General features: G+C 40.3%; 2 protein-coding genes across 2 annotated transcripts in view; both read left to right on the forward strand.

Annotated features, from left to right (window-relative positions):
* The first annotated feature begins 1,866 nt into the window (after positions 1 to 1,866).
* LOC145497955 (uncharacterized) overlaps positions 1,867 to 19,524 on the forward strand; it is a 107,274-nt gene continuing 89,616 nt past the window's right edge. Inside the window, exon 1 of the mRNA XM_081477832.1 lies at positions 1,867 to 2,946. Within this exon, the coding sequence (XP_081333958.1) occupies positions 2,853 to 2,946 (94 nt within the window). The 5' untranslated portion in view covers positions 1,867 to 2,852. The remainder of the gene's footprint in view (positions 2,947 to 19,524) is intronic.
* Positions 11,296 to 15,085, forward strand: LOC145498002 (uncharacterized). Its single transcript, XM_081477874.1, has 4 exons — positions 11,296 to 11,872; positions 12,536 to 12,786; positions 13,070 to 13,215; positions 14,494 to 15,085. Exons 1-4 carry the CDS (start codon positions 11,735 to 11,737, stop codon positions 14,583 to 14,585), a joined length of 627 nt encoding a protein of 208 aa, XP_081334000.1. The 5' UTR covers positions 11,296 to 11,734; the 3' UTR covers positions 14,586 to 15,085.

Genomic DNA, 19,524 nt, shown 5'->3' on the forward strand with positions numbered 1-19,524 from the left:
TTGTTTACAAATCGTTATCAAAAATTTAGTCGGTGGATGGTTTGCCGGCCGTCTCTTGTCCGTGGGGTAAAGTTACTTGCCCGAGAGTAAAATGTATTCGTCCCAGACGTGCGGACGGGGGTTTCTTTGAGCCCTGCGCTAGCTATCAAACTTTCTGGAATATATGTTCAAATGTTCAAATTTTCAGATTTCAGTATATGTGTAATGTATGTGGCAAAACACTTGCACAAACAGCACTCCAGAATATAACACTTCCTACGCGTTACTCTGCACGACTTGTGCCGAGACAAAGGGAGCAACGCAAACAAGGAAACCAGGTCACGTGACATGTCGTAGAAAGCTCATCCTAACTAATCCTGCTCGGATCTTAATTAGCTCAAATCCTGGCTCGAATCCTGGCTCGAATCCTGGCTCGAATCCTGGCTCGAATCCTGGCTCGGTTCCTGGCTCGAAGTTTAGGTATCCTCAGGAGTTTTGATATCTCAACCAACGAAATCGAGATAGTTATTCGAGTTGATTAAAGCGAGCGTCATCGTAACTTTGCTGATTATTTCTGCTGTATTCACATATTTTCAGCTAAGCTTTTGATATGTCCTCAAACATTTATCAACCTTAAACATATTTAAAGACTAGAGATATTAAATGAGTTCGATGTACGTTTTCACACGAAAGTGCGGAAGTCCAATTTGTCATGTTTAACTGACTGTACAAAACACGCATCGGCCGGCGTTCTTATTCATCGACAACAGGCAATTTGAAAGTGAAAAATGATCATCGCAGTAAATTTTCCAATTTAAGCAATTGGAAAGAAGAAGCCTGAAAAAATCAGGGCTTCAACGGGATTCGAACTCGTGACCTCCGCGATACCGGTGCGATGCTCTACCAACTGAGCTATGAAGCCACACATTGGGAGCGAGGTCAATTAATTGAGTTCACATCTTCCCATGAGGAGTGAAATGATGTGAGGTATATAAGAAACAAATCATATTTGAACTGCGGTTGTAGACGAAAGTGAAGAATGATCATCGTAGTAGATTTTCCAATTTCCAATTAATTGGAAATATACTGCGATGATCAGGAGCCATAATCGGGGACGGAGATCGTAAGTCTTGGGATCCGCGCGCACTTATGATATGGGACAATTTTTCTATTTTTAGGACAAATTGCGCCATCCTGACGTCATATATCCGCGCAAAACCACGCACATGTCGGGGGCTCTCGCGTGGATGTTGTCACGTTGCGTGATCAAATGGTGAGATTTGAGAGATTATCTTGCGTATTTTCCACAGCGATGGCAGGGAGTAAGACAGGGAATACGAACCAGGGCGCTTATATGTAGTTTTATGCTCTGAGCTAACGGAAAAGGTGGGTTTTTCCAGGGTCGAAAACAAGACTTCAATCTCGCGCTGGGAATGAATAATAAGATCTGCTCGCGCTAGTTGTAAGCTTACGCGTATGTTTTTGCGTTTGTTCGCAAGAAAACTCTCTACTCTGGTATCGAGTTAATTTGTGAGTTTCTCAGACAATGGTTAATCATAACCAAAACCTGTTTTGATGGTTGCTTATTGTTTCTGCTTGTTTGGTGAGTTTTCAATTGTCAACAAATCTTGACAAAGATTTCTTTCGTTATCTTTTGTGCTGAGATGCTGCAACAAATTTCACGAACGCAAAAAAGGCTACTAACATCGTCTGTTTCTTTAACATAAGCATAGTGAAGTTTTACACTGCGAAAATGAAAATGGACAAGGAGTTTTGATAACTCGATCAACAAAATCGAAATCGTTTTTCGAAGTTGATTAAAGAAAACGTTATCGTAACTTTGCTGATTATTTCTGCTTTATTCACATATTTTCAGCTAAGCTTTTAATATGTTCTCAGACATTTATCAATCTTAAACATATTTAAAAACTATAGAGTTATTGTTTGAGTTCGATGTACGCTTTCACACGAAAGTGCCGCGGAAGTACAATTTGTCATGTTTACTGACTGTACAAAACACGCATCGGCGGGCGCTCTCATTCATCGACAACAGAGAATTTACTGGATTTTTTACGCGAATAAAACTGAGCAGTATCTACGGACATAAAGTTATTGGGCCTTGATGAAACATCAAGCGTTGCTTACAATTCAAGCGAAACTCAAACTAGCAATTATTTTGTTTTACTTTTCGGTCGCGATAGACTGACAAATTCCTCGCAAGCGTGTGGCAAGAGGAGTTAGGAAACTATGAAGTCCTGAAGCTCTGCTATATCTAAATATATCCAGCTAGTTTTTTGCTGTGTAATGGAAAAGCTGTTAACCTTCAACATATGTGAAATTTAAAGTGGATTTGTGCACAGCTCATGTAAAAGAAGCATCCGTCGGAACACAACTTGGTCAGCGATATATATAAGCTTACAGCAGAACATACCTAAATTCGACACGGTCTTACTTCGCTCAAACTGGAGCAGCTTACGACGAAAATACTTAAGCAAAATTCCAACAGACGTAAACGCGTTGAGTTGTGGGCCAAAAACATGAGAAATTTCGGGAGTTTCGGACGCCATTTCCCCCGCGCGACGTCCGCAAAAATCCTCTCAGCATGTACGCGCGTGTGTCGCAGGCAATGGCGCAATTTGTTCTAAAAATAGAATTATTGTCCCTTATCATGGGGACAACCCCAATACTAGAAATGGCACGCGCTTACGGTCTCCGTCCCCGATTATGGCTCCGTCTGAAAATCTAACATTCTAAACCGCCATTTGGCACATTCATAAAGACATTTATTTTTTTTGCTGCAACTTTTTTCTCCATTTCAATAGAATAACCCTGTTGTGCTATTGTACATATATTCAGGACGTTCCCAGCGGGATATGCCGGGTCATTTTACAGGCCAACCGTCATCCTTTGGCACAGTTTTCCAGCAGCAATCGCTGAGACAGGAGCAGACGCAACGTTCATTGCAAGGTTAGTGCGCCTTAGGATTCGTCTTTAACTTGGATAATAATACACATGAAAAAATTACTCGATGCTGATTGGCTAAGAGCAGTGCAGTTCAAGTGTAACACCAGTGCAAAAAGTGTAACATCAGTGCAAAAAGTGTAACACCAGTGCAAATTACACATCGAAATTCTGGATTATGATTGACTGTAAGAAAATAGCAACTTTTCTAAGAAAATGATATCATGTAAAATGATGATGAAAATTTTGTGCTGAAACTTTGAAAATAGTTTTCTCGAATGAGAAAAAATGGCTTCGAGAAAGATCTTCCGGCACTTTCTCCTCGCGAATTTTTTCATGTTTATATTATTAATAAGTAATCATACGGTTTTTCTCGTTCAATTTGGAGTTAATTTGCACTTGTGAGTTTTTCAAAAAGCTGAAATTGCACTCGCCGAAGCGGCTCGTGCAATTTCAGCTTTTTGAAAAACTCACTCGTGCAAATTAATTCCAAATTGAACTCGAAACCGTATGATTACCTATACAAATAGTATTTTCTAAGTTGTAACAAATGACTACACTTACCACAAGTTGAACTTCGCTCAATCCTTCGCTTAATTATCTCTACCGAGCGAAGCGAGATGGAAAGGACTTCTAGAAAGTCTACAACTGGCAAACATCAAATCACTTGGTGACGAAATCGTTTCATCTTGTACCTCTCGAATAACTTGTGATCAGTTCGACTTCAATGCGCAAGCGCCTGTGAAAGCCTTACGCCGGCACTGATCAGCGGATGTTCGAAATGTCCAACAGGAAACGAAGGAGTGAGCTAAAGTAATCAGTATTTCGCACATTGCTAAGCGTCATCGATTGCTTATGGATGCACTGCATGACATTTTATTATGTTAAAAATGGTTAAAAATTATATCGATGAGTTTCACTTCCAGGTGTAAGTTAGACGCAAAGGACAAGGAGAGTTTTTAGTTATGTTTCTAAGCTGTTTTGACTTGTTTGGGTCTGGTTTTAGCCTTAACTTACAACTTTTTCGTGTCTAACCGTTTCGTGAGGGTCCACAATAGGGTTCTCAGATCCCGCTTTCCCGACCATTTTTTCCTGTTAATCCCGCCATCCCGCCATTTTTTGTCTGGAAATCCCAATCCCGCCCACTTTTCAAAGAGGTTTCTGCGTTAATTATTAATTTGTTAAATTAATAAGTAATTTAATTATTAACACAGAAACTTTTTAAAAATAGACATCGCATAAAAGGTCACAACTGAAGAATTCAATGGCTAGCAGATAAGTAAGAACAAATGATTATTAAGTTCCTTTCTGTAAACGGTTTACTGTTTCGCTTTCTTTTTTCCATGTATCAGTGAAAGAAAATGATTGTTCATTCCCACATTCAAGAGATGGTCCGTAAACACAATTGACAGTTTCTTTCAAAGCTTTCAGCGTCTTCACTTTCCTTGAAATCTGGGCTCAGAACTTTTCTTTTCCTATGAAGGCATTTCTGCTCGTAAATCCTTTTCGTAACATATGATGACGCAATTCGTAATGTTGCATACTTCGTTCGGTAAATCACTATCACCGCCATTCGGTGTGGCCATCCTGCCCAAAACAAGGCAAGCGCTCTGGAAAAGGTCAAAAGACTAGAAAAACTAGAAAGGATCGAGGGGCCAAGATTGCAGACACAAGCGTCGAAAATGTTGGAAATGGGCAGATGTCATTGATGTCAGAGGTCAACATAACTGATTGCAATAGGACTCAAAGACCTCATGCAGTCCCATGATACTAACGTGGTCAAGCGGTAATGGATACGTTTGACAGAACCTGACAGGGTACAGAGCTGTTGCTATTCATTACTTGAAACCTGACACAGCTATACGAACAAAAGGTTCGTTTCTGCCAGCTTGTGGTTTTTGCGCTGGTCAATAACAATTTATGTGGTCATGTAAGAATTGAAATCCCGCATCCCGCTCTGTTCCTGTTGCGAATCCCGCATCCCAACCCCATAAAAACACGAAATCCCGCTCCCGCTCGTAATTGTAATTCCCGCTTCCCGCCCCTGTTTTCTGCTCAAATCCCAAATATCACCGCGAAAAAAAAGCCAAATCCCGTATCCCGCCAAACCTATTGGGGACCCTCTTTCGTCACATTTGAGTCTCTCTGTTAGTAATGCTCTGAGTACCCCTTTGGGTATTACACAATTTTCTAAGCAATACTAGAAGTTAAGTTCAAAAAGTTTTGCCTGTCTATGAAAACCAATAATTTTTATTGCCTTCCTACATTGTGGAAGGTGCGGTGGCCTCATTTTTTGTTGCGCTCGTCTCCGGATCGAGCGGTCCGTGTTCGAGCCCTGGCCGGGGGCATTGAGTTGTGTTCTTGAACAAAACACTTTACTCTCTCCACCCAGGTGTATAAATGGGTAACGGCGAATTTAATGCTAGGGGTGGCAGGGGTAACCTTGCAAAAGACTAGCATCCCATCCAGTAAGGGGGAGTAGAAATACTCCTAGTCGCTTCATGATGGGAGCGTTGGGATTTTCAGTTTTGCGGATTTGGCCAATTTTTGGTTCGCTTTTTCGGTTTTGATGTCTTGTGCGGTTTGCGGGTTTCTCCAGTTTAGTCTTTGGTTTTCGGTTTTTGTCAACAATGATGGCGGTTTTCGGTTTTCGGTTTTGCCCAATGCATTTTACGGTTTTTCTGGTTTTACCAAGGAAGTTACACCCCGCGGTCGCGCTAAAACTGTAATTCCAAGGGACCACTTACAGTTAGAGGAATGCATGCCAAGCCTAGTCTCTTTAGCCGTTATTTTGCTTGTAACAGCTGTCAAGCAGACAATGAAAAGCTAAAGATAATATCAAAGCAAAAGACTATTTCTCAAAGTATCACGCGGCTGGCATAATATCTTGTGGACTTTGACCTTAGACTGTGGACCATCGAGTTCCTAAGCTCATTAGCAGACTTGCACGTTGTCGTCATTTGACTACAACTACCAAAATTCCTTTCGTTCTTTCTTTATTATTTAAATTTTGAATTTCCAGTGGGGTTTTAATAACAATTGCCCTGATTAGCATAAGAAACAGAAAAAGTGACGGATTCTGGTAGTTGTAGTCAAATGACGCCATCATGCAAATCGCCTCCCCAATAGGTTTGGCGGTTTGGCGGGATGCGGGATTTGGCTTCTTTCGCCGTGATATTTGGGATTTGAGCTGAAAGCAGAGTCGGGAAGCTGGAATTACAAGTACGCGCGGGAGCGGGATTTCGTGTTTTTATGGGGTTGGGATGAGATTTGCAAGGGAACAGAGCAGGATACGGGATTTCAATTCTTACGTGACATCATAAATTGACCAGCACAAAAACCGCAAGCCGGCAGAAACCAGGGCAGAAACGAACCTCTTGTGGGTATAGCTGTATTAGGTTCAAGTAATGAATAGCAACGGCTCTGTACCCTGTCAGGTTCTGTCAAACGTATCCATTATCGCTTGACCACGTTAGTATCATAAAACTGTATGAAAACCTTGAGTCCTATAATTTGTGATCATTTGGGTTGGCCTCTGTAATCCTGAGCCCCCGATCCTTTCTAGTTTTTTAGCTAGTTTCGACTTTTCCAGAGCACTTGGCTTGTTTTGGCCAGGATGATCACACCGAATGGCGGTGATAGTGATTTACGAAGTATGCTGCCATATTATACATTGCATAGCCATATATTACGAAAAGGTTGTGCGAGCAGGAATGCCGTCATTCGGAAAAACAGTTCTGAGCCCAGATTTCAAGGTGAAGACGCTGAAATCTTTGACAGAAACAGTCAGGTGTGTTTACGGGCCATCTCTTGAAGATGGGAATGAATAATCTTTTTCTTCCACTGATACGTGGACAAAAGAAAACAAAAGAGTAAACCGTTTACAGAAAGAAACATTACAATCATTTGTGCTTACTTATCTGCAATTCATTGAATCCTTTGTGCGATATCTATGTTTAAAAAGTTTCTGTGTTCCCCAATTATTAATTTAACAAATTAATAATTAACGCAGAAACGTCTTTGAAAAGTGGGCGGGATCGGGATTTCCAGGCAAAAACAGGCGGGATGGCGGAATTAACAGAAAAAAATGGACGCGAAAGCGGGATCTGAGAACCCTATTGTGGACGCTCATTAAAGTCTCCTCTTTTCGTCGCGAGAATAACATTGCGCTCACTCGCTCCGTTCACGTGGAATAAAAACAAAGAAGAGACTGTTTGGTTGTAAAATAAAGTAGTTTGGTTGTAAAATGGGGCTGCCATTGTGCCTACACAAATGAAAATTCTGACAATGGCAATCAAAAAGTAACTTCAGAGTGTGGTGTTTCTTTTAAACAAAAATCACTTAAAATCAAAAAAGGAGATTTGAATTCGCGTGCATGACAATGGCGACCTGCCACGTTTATGCCTTGCTGGTCTTATTCGCGTGGTTTTCTTTACCCACGACGCTTCCAATTAGGACCAAAATTTCAGATACAACCTACTTCAATTTGATAACTATTTCCGTGGACCAAAGTTGCCCTTTCAAGCAGAGACATGTAATCGAAGACCTACTTTATAACAGCCAAAGTGACTGCGGACGACGCCATCTTCACGTCGACTTCGCGTATAATCCTGTCCGAAAGAGATATTTACGAAGAAAATTCATATCCAGGAAAACATTATACTACTCGAATGCTGTGGCAACACACAATATTCTACTCCTAAGAGGGGGAGACGTGGAAAGTAATCCTGGCGACAAACCTAAATGTTCGGCGTGCCAAAGAACTATCGCCGTGAACCACCGTTCATCGATGTGTTCTTCTTGCCACAGTAATTATCATATTAAATGCGGCGGTTTTTCCATCAGTCAACGCAGAGATCTGCTCGGTTCAACTAGTTTATCAGAGCCATGGATGTGCAATTGCTGCAGCCTAGGAACTTTACCATTTTCTACCACGTCTCCTGAAGAATTGATCTCCTTATTTGTGGACCCAGCAAAACCCGATTTGGACAACTCAGCGGCAAGCGACTCGCTGTCATCCCAATCACCGTTTGAATGGTTTACTACGAACATTACCGGTTACTATAAGAAAAACTTGAAGATTGGCCACCTCAACGTCAACAGTATCTTCGGTAAGTCGGACGAAGTCATCAATCTACTCGACAAATGCGCCTTCGACATCCTGTTTATCAGTGAAAGTAAGATCGATGAATCTGTCTCTACTTCTTTATTTACTCACTCGCAATATCTTATCATTCGACGAGACAGAAAAAAAGGAGGTGGAGGATTACTCGTCTATATCAGATCAAACGTAACGGCCCGTCGACAAGTTAAATTTGAGCCTGAAGGTATCGAATCGATCTGTTTAGATGTAAAGGGGTGCGTTAATAACTGGTTTCTAGTATGTGCTTGCTACCGCTCCCCTGGTAAATGCAAAGTCAAGGATTTTATTCCAGCCTGTGCGTCAGCAGCAGAGAAAATGTACGTCAAACGGAAAGAAGTCATGTTTATCGGGGACTTTAATATGAACATGCTTGAATCACCTGATAACCCAAATGGCCCTAATAAAGATCTGACCAAGTTCAGCCAACAATTCTGTCTAACGAATGTTATTCACGAGGCTACAAGAACAACTAATTATTCAAGAACTCTACTTGACATTGTTTTAACATCACACCCTGAGAGATTGGCGACAAGTGGAATTTTGCAAGTCGGGATTAGCGATCACGACCTGATCTTTGTTGTGAGGAAACAAAAGCTACCGAGACCTAAGGCAAGAACAATAGAATTCAGATCCCTGAAGTATTTGGACTCGAACACATTTCTTTCTGATCTCAGAAACGTCCCCTGGGACAGCGCTTATATTTATGACAACATCGATGATATATGGGCACATTGGTCTGGCCTATATAAACAAGTCCTAGACGAACACGCACCTGTAAAACGAATACAGCTTCGTAATAACCAATTGCCGTGGATCAGCCCAGACATTCAAAAGCAGATTCGCATACGAAACCGACTTTACAAGAAATTCCGTCGCGCGCCAACAGACTCAAACTGGTGTAAGTACAAAGAACAACGGAACAGAGTTACAGGTCTAAAGAGAAGAGCAGTCAAAAATTTCTGCGCCGATGCAGCCTCAGGAACATCATCTGCTGGTTTATTCTGGAAAAAGATGAAACCTCTTCTTCCGAACAACAAATCTAACACTGATGGCACAGCTAACATCCATTTTCTGGATGATGGGAAACTCGTATCTAATCCCAGCAACGTATTTAACGACTTCTTTGTAAATCCAAGAATACAGGACTCAGCCTTGAGCTTAACGGAAGAGAATTTCGGCGACCATCCTAGCATAGCAGCAATTAAAAGCAAATCATACAACCTTGACTTTGCTTTTAAGGAAATCAACAAGGAAACCGTAACCAACTACGTATTAAAAATGAATGCCAAGAAATCCACTGGCCCCGACGGTTTCTCTCCAAAGATTGTTAAACTTTCCGCTATAGCCGTGGCTACTCCGTTAACGTCTTTGTTTAATTACTGTATTCGCACGAGTACTCTACCCAAAGAATGGAAAATGAGTAATGTCACCCCCATCCATAAGAAGGGCGATGTGACCGATAAAAACAATTACCGACCAGTCAGCGTTATCTCTGCAATCTCCAAACTATTTGAGAAAGTGCTGTTCGACCAGATGTACGCCTCCTTTGCACCAATTTTCTCGCCCAACATGTCGGGTTTTCTTAAGGGACACTCCTGCGCTACAGCGTTGATCAAATTAACAGATGATTGGAGACGCGCACTTGATGAAAAAAAAGAAGTGGGTGTAGTTGCTATCGATCTCTCCAAGGCCTTCGACTGCATTTGCCACAATCTGCTGCTAGCAAAGTTAAAAGCGTATGGCTTGCAAGAACCAGCCCTACAACTTTTAAGATCATTTTTGCATGACCGTAAACAAAGGGTAATATGCAATAATACGTGCTCTAGCTGGTCACTTTTACAGTGCGGCGTCCCGCAGGGAAGTCTCCTTAGCCCCTTACTGTTTAACATCTTTATGAACGACATGAACGAATCTGTTTCCGTCTCTTCCCTCCGCCTCTACGCGGACGATACAACCGAATATATGGCGGACGAAAGTCCTCTTGTGCTTCAACACGTCTTAAATCAAGACATGGAAAAACTATCTACCTGGCTTAACTACAACTATCTTCAAGCCAACGGGGACAAGACACAAGCAATGATTCTTGGGAATTCAACATACAATTACGATTTGGAGTTTGATGGCACCTTAATCGATATCAAAGAACATTTAAAGATCCTTGGAGTATGTCTGGACAATAAGTTATCTTTCAAAGAACACACAAATGTAATGCTGAAAAGAGTATACGCTAAGATTGCCGCACTTCGTCGCCTCAAGCGCTTAGTACCCATAGATACTTTATTACTTTTATACAGGAGCTTTATAATACCGCATTTTGAGTATTGTAATTCTTTACTGATTGGTATAGGTAAAACGCTCAACAAAAAAGTGGAAGACGCTAACTACTACGGTCTACGAACAGTAATGAACACGGGGAAAACTTCTAATTATGAGTCATTACTCAAACTGCTGGGCATGAGAACGCTAGAACACAGACGTATTGAACAATCTCTGATAATATTTTTTAAGTGTTTTAAAGAAAATGGCCCACGTTATATCACCAACTTATTCAAGCCCCGGGTCACGCCATACAATCTTAGAAGCAGCGGGCTAAACGTAGAACAACGCCCTTACAATAGTAAATTCTTCCACGGCTCGTATTCTTATATCATCTCTAGAATTTGGAATCAGTTACCGCCGGCAGCAAAAAATGCAGCAAACGTTCCAGCTTTTATCAATCATCTTAATACAACAAACTTTGGTGGCTGCCAATGCAGTTCTTGTCTTAAATGATTCCTTTATAGACATGTTGTATTTTTATCGTTTTTTAATATTGTATTTTCAACGCATATTTTTTAAGATATTAATAGTATGATAATTTTGTATTTTTTAATATATAGTTTTTAAATCTTTTTTTTAACATGTATGTCAAACACTTTTATCATGAGCCCCTGGCTCGGGAGACTTGGGCAACCACTCCCCGTGTTCTTGACGTAAAATAAATTACCTTACCTTACCTTACCTTAGACTACGATATGTTCTGCATGTTATAGTGTTAATGAATTCGGCTTACACAATAGGGTACTTTATTAGGTGTAATGGTTACGTAAGATATATTACGTAACACATGACCCAGAGCGGAATCTTAAATAGCCAAGTTGCATGCATGTTTGGATTATTTGAAATGTATAACTTAAGTTTAGCTTAGTAAACATTAAAGTTCGGTCGGCCGTTTTATTCACGAAGTAGCGTCATTATTCAGCGCTTGGACACAACACTGCACTAACGAGGAAATACGCAGAAAGAACTTCGGAAAGTAAAACAAGTTTAGACGTATAATAATTAAATAACAGAAAGAGAGATTCTGAAGACTCAGTACCAAAGCTCTGTTAACGAGGGCTCTTATTTCGGTTTTCGAGTTTGGACGAAATTTCTCGCGGTTTTGCGATTTTCGGCGATTTTTTGCGCGGTTTTTTGGTTTCTAATAGCCCCCAACGCCCACCTCCTTCATGCTGCAGAGACCGGGATAAGCTCTGGCCTGATGGGCCACTTGGCTCGTATATATGCAGACTTTACTTTTTACTAGAACGCTTTATTATGGCTATTTAGCTATCACTGTTTCTGACTGTTGTCTGTGTGTCTATTTCTTGATTAACTTCAGCCAGTGAACAGATGCTTTATGACATTTATGAAAACACCATTGGTATGATTGAAGAACTGGAAGAGCATGAAGATCATGGCAAGTCGGCTGGTTATTCGGGATTGTTAGATCACAGAGCTCCGCCACCCAGGAGGAGAGAAAAGCATGACGTACGTTTACCAGCTCTTTTGAACATGCGTAGCACCGATACAAAAGTTCTACCACTACTTCCCATGGGTGGCACTCACATGCCATGTGAAAAGGTCGGGGATGCTCGTAAGAGAATCTGAATTAAACCCCTAAAGGAGACCAATGTAGGCTTGGCTCGTGCCCGCCTTTTTCTTTTTCTTTTTCTTTTTTTTAAATATACCACTTAACACGAAAATGGCAGTGTTTTAACTATACTATGACGGCTAAAACTAGTGGTATTTCGTCCTGGACACCCTTTTCAAGTGAGGCCAAAAATCTGTGATTTACATCCCTAAGCGAGAAGACGAACATTCCCGACCTTTTTATACGGGAGTTTCTCCGGGTGCTACTTCTACAACATGTTCAACTAGCTCTTCCACTAACACGGCCCCTGACCACTACAATGACAACTACTAAAGACACTAACACGGCCAATACTACTTGACAACTGATGCATGCTTGCTATCCTGCTCAACGAGTAATATTGGATGATGTACAGTTTGTGTTGTGATTAATTTATTTGATTCAGAATTTGTTCTGTAATTCTTTCATTATTCATTCTGACAGATCCTCTTTTTCAAGAGATAAATGTTGATCTTCAGTTCTTTTGTTTTCTTAGTTAGTAATTTTCTTTTCTTTTTCAGGTGACAGCCATAATCGAAGGTCAACTTGTTGCCCTTGACGGTCAAATGACGTATGCTCCAGCCGATGTTACAAAGAAGGCCAGAATGAAAATGCTGGATAGAACTCTGTTGTGGGTGGCAGCTCGAGATGAGAAACAAATCCCTCCGGGACTCGCAGACTGTTACGCGAAGAGCTTGGTGCAGTTACTGACCGAGCCGGAATCCATGAAATTACCGGAAAGACAAAGACCGCCGGATCCAAGATCAGCCCAGTAGGTGCTGGTATTGGTGTTGCATTTGTTGATTTTGTTCTATCAGGTTCTGCGGTATCAAAATAGAATTTTCAATTGAAACTGCATATATACAGCAGAGGGAAGTCCGGTAGGCTCGATTATCAGCCGCTGTTTGGGAAAAGAGCCTGAGCTCCTCCCCCGAAGGGGAGGACCTTAGATCGAACTAAGGACCTTAGGCCAGACTCGAAAGGGCGGCGGAAATCGAGCCTACAAATGCGGTTGGAAATGGGAAACTCTTTCAACGGTTTTAATTTCTTTGTAGATTAGACGAGGCGGCAGTAAATAACTTCCTTTACCATTATGCCCAAGCCAGACACCAAGAAGAACTACAAGACAAAGAGTTCTCTGATAACCCCAACAAGAAAGCTGCTCTGCGCGATATGAGGCTGGGAAGGGACCACCACAATGGTAAAAAACGTCTTGTAGTCTTTGCATAATCTGATCGAGGTAACTGACTAGCCTCCTCAGTACGCAAACGCTCTTTGGGCTCGTCACGCAATTTTTCCCCCCACGAGCCCAAAGAGTTTCCCGGATATAAATTCGTATGAATTTTACGAGTGGTGAATTTTTTAGTAAAACACTCGCGTCGTATAAATAGCTGTTGTTTGTTTTTGTTTTGTTTTAAAGAGAGGCTATTCATATTCAAAGAGAACAACCCTCTTTCAATCAACAGTTACACCATGTAAATCTAAAACTATCCTTATAATTCTCACACACTCTTAGATTCTTTTTGTTGTCACCGTGACAATTATCATTTTTCTACTTATTGTAAATTCAACTTCCAACGCTTTGTACATTAATCAACTAAAGATGACAGTAGGTTCTGTCGAAATATGTCTTTCACACTTACAGTGCCTATGAAGTAAAAAATAAATGCTGCTTATTTGCAAACTTTTCAAAGTAAAGAAGAATGGCGTTTTCCTTTTTGGAATATCTTTTTTCATTTAAGAGATGTTTACGTTTTTGTAAGGAAAGTGATGACGTCATAGGTGGTTCCACTAAAACAGCACAACACTCAATCGAGAATTACTCTAGAAATATTAAAGCAGTGTTCTTTAAACTTGGCACCAGAAATGTACATCGCAAAAGAAACATAATGACCCCTGACGTGCCATTGCCATGACAACAGTAATGCGGCTGGTTCTGTCTTAATTAAGACTAAAATTCCCAGATTTTACCTTAAACAAGGATCATCCACTCCCACGAATCTAATGGGGAGAGTTAAGACAATATGGGAACCACATGTGTTCCGAGCAAGACCCTCTGTCCCACTTTAAAAGGTTACAAATGGGTATATTTTGTTTTTCACAGAAAGAGACTGGCGCCAAGAGTGTTGCCATGGCAACAGCATAGTAGGTGTCATTCTCTTTCTTTGTGATGTACATTTCTGGTTCCAAGTTTGAAGAACACTGCTTTAATATTTCTAGAGGTATTCTCGATTGAGTGTTGTGCTGTTTTAGAGGAACCACCTATGACGTCATCACTTTCCTCATTTACGTAATACAAAAACGTAAATATCTCTAAAACGAAAAGAGATATTCCAAAAAGGAAAACGCCATTCTTCTTTAATTTGAAAAGCCTTTCAAATAAGCAGGAATTATTTTTTACTTCATAGGCACTTTAAAAGTTTTGTCGTTTTCTTTAAATTCCTTTCAGTCTTCTAATAAAACTTTAATTTTTGGTTAGGAATAAGACGTCTGGTGAACCTGGACCGTAATGATGCAAGATTCCGCGAAGCTCTTACTAAACAAGGCAAAGATGCAATGGATATAAGCTAGATTCTTGTTTGTTTGTTTGTTGCTAAATGAGTAGCAGGCATGCCTTATACGACAAGTGTATTGTCCCAGCTTAGCACTGTAAATGTTCACCGTATTTGTTAGTGTTTTGTTAGACAGTACCATCTATCATGTTGAAAATATTGAGGATTTTGCTGTTGTGGTTGCATGAGCAGTGATTGTATGTTGATTTTGTTTTCTAATCGCCTGATTGTCTACTGTTGTTTTTTTCTGCTTTATAATACCGTATTGGTTAGGAGTGCATCGACAGCTGATCGACTCTGCTCGCACTTGCATTTTTGCAAACAAATGTCACGAAATGTTTCATGCAGTCCTCACCGTACAGCAGAAATCTAGCCAAGAAAATTACGTAATGTGAATGTAAACGACGTACTGATTAAGGTAATAGAAGTGATGTATTAACTTAAAGCGTGCAAAATAAAGTACTTCTAAAGATAACTTCGTACTCAGGGTTAGTTAACACCTTCTAATAAACAGGTTCAAACGGAATTAGTTTGACTAAACATTATTTCTGTTGCGTGGAAGAGTCATAAGGGTTTACACTACTATACTTTTATCTTCTGTAATTTCGTGCATTGGTTGGGTGAGGACAAACAGCTGATGTAAAACTGCTGGAAAAGTGCTGGAAAGCCTCTAGCATACGGAAGGTCACAGCTCCTGTGGGACTCTATTGCCAACCGCGCTTATCGAAATGGTAGCACTATTTTTGCTGTAGTGTTTCCCTCTACTCGTGACTAAAAGGAGGGAAATGCCTCCTTGAAGGCAGTACACTTCCGGACATGTCGCGGGAATAAGAAAGCCCCTTCGTGCTTACGCATAGCCGGGACGCATGTTGTAGGGACAATACTCAAGCTAGTGCACACGAAGCGGATATTCAATATCCGCAACATGCGTCCCGGCTATTTCTTCGTTGTAGCGGGGACAGTTTGCAAAGGCAATGCACACGATGCCACATTGAAAATTAAGGCGCTTTTGTCCCTGCTTCACGACGCATGAAACTCCAGCTGAATTTTAAGGAACAGAACTTTTTTGCATGTCATACGAGGTAAACTGTCGCTGTAACATGTCCCCTCATGTGTACCGACCTTACAGGAGTTATTTTGCAATCTCAGATCGAGGAAAGTCATAAAAGGCTCATAGTTACAAAGGTCCAGAAACTTCAAAGAGCTAGTGACAAGCAAAACTGGAACAAGGAAGGTAGAGATTGAGAAGTTTATTTCTAGTTTGTACAAGAGTTGTGATTGATTTGAAACGATGAGCCTTCCTTTTTTGACAAGCTGTCTTAAAAATAAAGAAACGCGTTCACAGCCAAGAAATATTTCAGAGTCATCTAAGTGGAGATAACAGGAACTCCGAGATCATGGGGCAAGTCAGTTATAGCCTAGGCCCGGTTGTTCAAAGCGTGACTAAGCTACTTTATACAGTTTAGCGCAAATTTCGACTTTTCAGACATATTTTATACTTGCAGTTTTTGATGCCCAGTTTTGACCTGACTAACTCTACAAAGCATTTGTAGTGAAAAACACTTTCATTTATGAGAATAAAAACCTTGTTCGACTTTCAATCTTGGATTTACGTTTCGGTTATCCTGCCGTTTTGAACAACCGGGTCCTAGGAAGTAATATCTTGCAACACTCTGATATTCTCTGAATGTATTGAAACACAAACAGAAACAACTGAGAGAGAATGACCTTTCTTGGAGTAAATAAGAACGAAGAGACATTCGCCCGATTGCCTAATTAGCATAATCCCGTCAATTATTGACATTTCGAAGCTGTTTTCGCAAATACCTTGATCTGTTGTTTCATTGCAAATAGTGAAAGAAAAAAAAACGCCCGTGTTCGACCATTAAAATATCTATAAATTCCCTTTAGAAAATGTATCCTGTCAAACATCATGGTGTGTTTATCATTTTTCCACAATTCTCTTTGGTCTAAGGATTTCGAAATATAATTTCCCAAGATGTAAGTGAACTTGATTTGTAACTTGTTAAAATAATTTTAAACAATTTGGACACTTATCGCTATTTTTATGCTTGATGTGTTTGTTGATCCTCGGCAAAAATGCCATCGAATTCCAGTGTTATATTCTTCTAATAATTGTCTCTTTATTATCGTTTGTACCACTTTATAAACATTTTTCTAGGTTTTATAGCCATTTGTAAAATTCTAGTGTACAACTGTATTATTCATTGACATTCATTGACGTAAAAAAATTCCACGACACCCTTGCAAAGTAATTCAAATTACTTGTAGTTCTTTGACCGTATGGCTCACTGGAAACGCCGCATCTCATTTAAATTTCTTAAGCACTTTGTAGCATGGCTTGCAGACAGGCACGCGATTGTCCGAGTAATGTCCAGGAAGGGTACATTGTTTATCAATACATCGCTTACAGAACACCTCTCCACAGTTTCAGCAGTGATACTGTCGAAATAAATAGACGCGTCAGTGAGTGACAACATTAATTGTAGGATGTTTTGGGTTTAATTTGGCCAACATTGTGATTGGTTGAGAAAACCCGCGCTCCACGTCCTAACCAATAAGTGACTTCACATTTAATCACGTGCAAAACCATAGCAAGCGCTTTGATTGGTTGCGGGAACTTGTGCAATAAATGCGCTAACCAATCAGAGCGAAACTACTTCCTGTAAAGCAAACCACGTGTAAAGCAATTTTTAACTCAACCGATAGTTTTGGCGGGAAATTCACACTGGAAACTACTATTGGCTAAGAGCTAACTTTAACAAGTTTTCGTATACAATAAAGCGACACGTGCGTTCAAAATACTGTTAAAAACTACTGATATCACATTTTTAGTTTAAATACAAGAATGCAATCATACCTTACGACTTAGAAAATCAATCGGCGCTGCACAAGTCAGACACTGGAAAACATCTCGAACTGACTTCCATTTCACAGCGAACGGAGGAGCGGATTGCAGCAAATCCTGTAGAGTCAAACCTTGACGTTTTAAAGTTTTCTGTACGTCATCCGATAGCGATCCTCCCAGAGCACTGTCCTCACTCGTGCCGCTACTGACGCTGGGTAATGAAGATGACACGCTGTCGTGACTGTTAAGTAATGAGTTTTTCCGCTCTGTGCTGAATTCTAGATCATGGACTGAGTTCTCAAGAGAGGTCAAATCACTTGACGAACTACCAGGCGATTGACAGTGTGAATTGAGATATTTCATTTCCATTGAATTCTTGTCATCAACAGTGTTGTTTTCAGAGTCTTTTGACGAACTGAAAAGAGTTTTCATCATCGCAATGCGCTGTTGAGTGAAACATCCACAGAATTTATTTACAGAACAAAATATTTAAAGAAGCTCAGTCACGGTATTTTGAGTTCCGCGTACAAAATTGTCCTTAAATTGAAGGAAACCCGAGAAAGTTAAAATTCTACGAGGGAAAAACACCAAAGAGATAATAATATTATAAACCGTAAAGGATAGTTAAGGATGGAGAAGATTAACACGAATTTCAAACGACGAACCTGAAAAATTTAGGCTCAACTCTTTTAAGATGAACAAACCGTGACGTAGCCCCTTTAAGAATCCTGCTTTTCTCAGTTGACTTTGAATGATGCGTGTATAAAATGAACCGTAGAAGCTGAATTTAGAGTGAAATTTAGAAAAAAATTCTGTTCGAGAAGTAATTTTTTCCTGAGTTAACAGAACAGTGTCGAGCAAACAGGTGATGAGAATACAGAAAAACATCGGCAACAGGAAATCCCTTTGACCTAGAACAATCTGACGAAAAATATAGAGGCATTGATTGCAGCCTTAGGGCCGAATTTACACGGTACGACTGTGTCGCATGTAAGACAAGCTTACGACAGGCCTACGACGTGACTTTGGACCATTAACACGCGCACGACATTTTCACTTAAAAAATTAAATATGCAAAAGTTTGCGTCGGGATTTTCCTGTCTCTCTTGAAGAACTACGCAGTATAACCCCTTTAGTCAGTGTAGGCCTGCTGCACAAGGTTGGTCGGGCTTTAGGCAATGAATCAGCAGATCGCTACTACCATTCGTTGTGCAGTGCTTGAATGAGTCGATAATCACTTGCTTGTGATTGAACACGACCAAAAGTATACATCCTTTGTTTTCCTAACACTCTTACATACACCATGGGGGAAGGAGGGGGGCACTTATTCGAGGGGAGGCGCTTATTTTAAATTTTGGCTCGATTGGAAGGACGCTTATTCGAAGGGGGCAGCTATTGGAGGGGAGGCAGTAATTCAAGGATTTACGGTAGCTGTTTCAACACCTACAAACTGACAATTTTTACTCACTTAATCTCCAAACCATGTGTTCAATGGTATTTCTTTACAGATGACAACAAAATTAACTAATTATAAATACATGTAAACATAAAGAACCCGATGTTAGTGATGGCTGCGAATCAGAAAAACTGCACTGAGAAGTTGGGACCAATTCTTCCCCAGCACACCTCCTGTCAGTGCGTTTGTGAGAGGCTATGTACAAAGAGTTATGTATTTAAAGTCTTAAATATTAAATCTGACCAACTTCTCTATTGCTAAGGATAATTTGCAGGATTAAATTTTATTTGTTTTCATTCCCTGTGAACAGAGATTCCAGAGTCAGATTACCATGTAATATGGACAGTCTTCAAGAGGGGGAAAATGACGTTGCACAAAATTGCAAAAAAAGTTACAACGAAAGTAAGAAAAATGTGAATATTGTAACAAGTTCCCTGTGTGACATGATTTACAAACGATTTTAGGACTAACAGTGACGTTTTAAAAAATGTGATCAGAAAAATGAAGTATATTGTCCATGCAATACCAGTTTATGGACTGCATAATTATTATGCAGACAGTAAGAGGAACTGTACATGCATGCGTTACCAAGTAAGTTACATGTACATGTATTTCTTAAAATCCACAAGTTTT

This window comes from Orbicella franksi, chromosome 9 (genome assembly GCF_964199315.1).
Source record: "Orbicella franksi chromosome 9, jaOrbFran1.1, whole genome shotgun sequence".
NCBI lineage: Eukaryota > Metazoa > Cnidaria > Anthozoa > Scleractinia > Merulinidae > Orbicella > Orbicella franksi.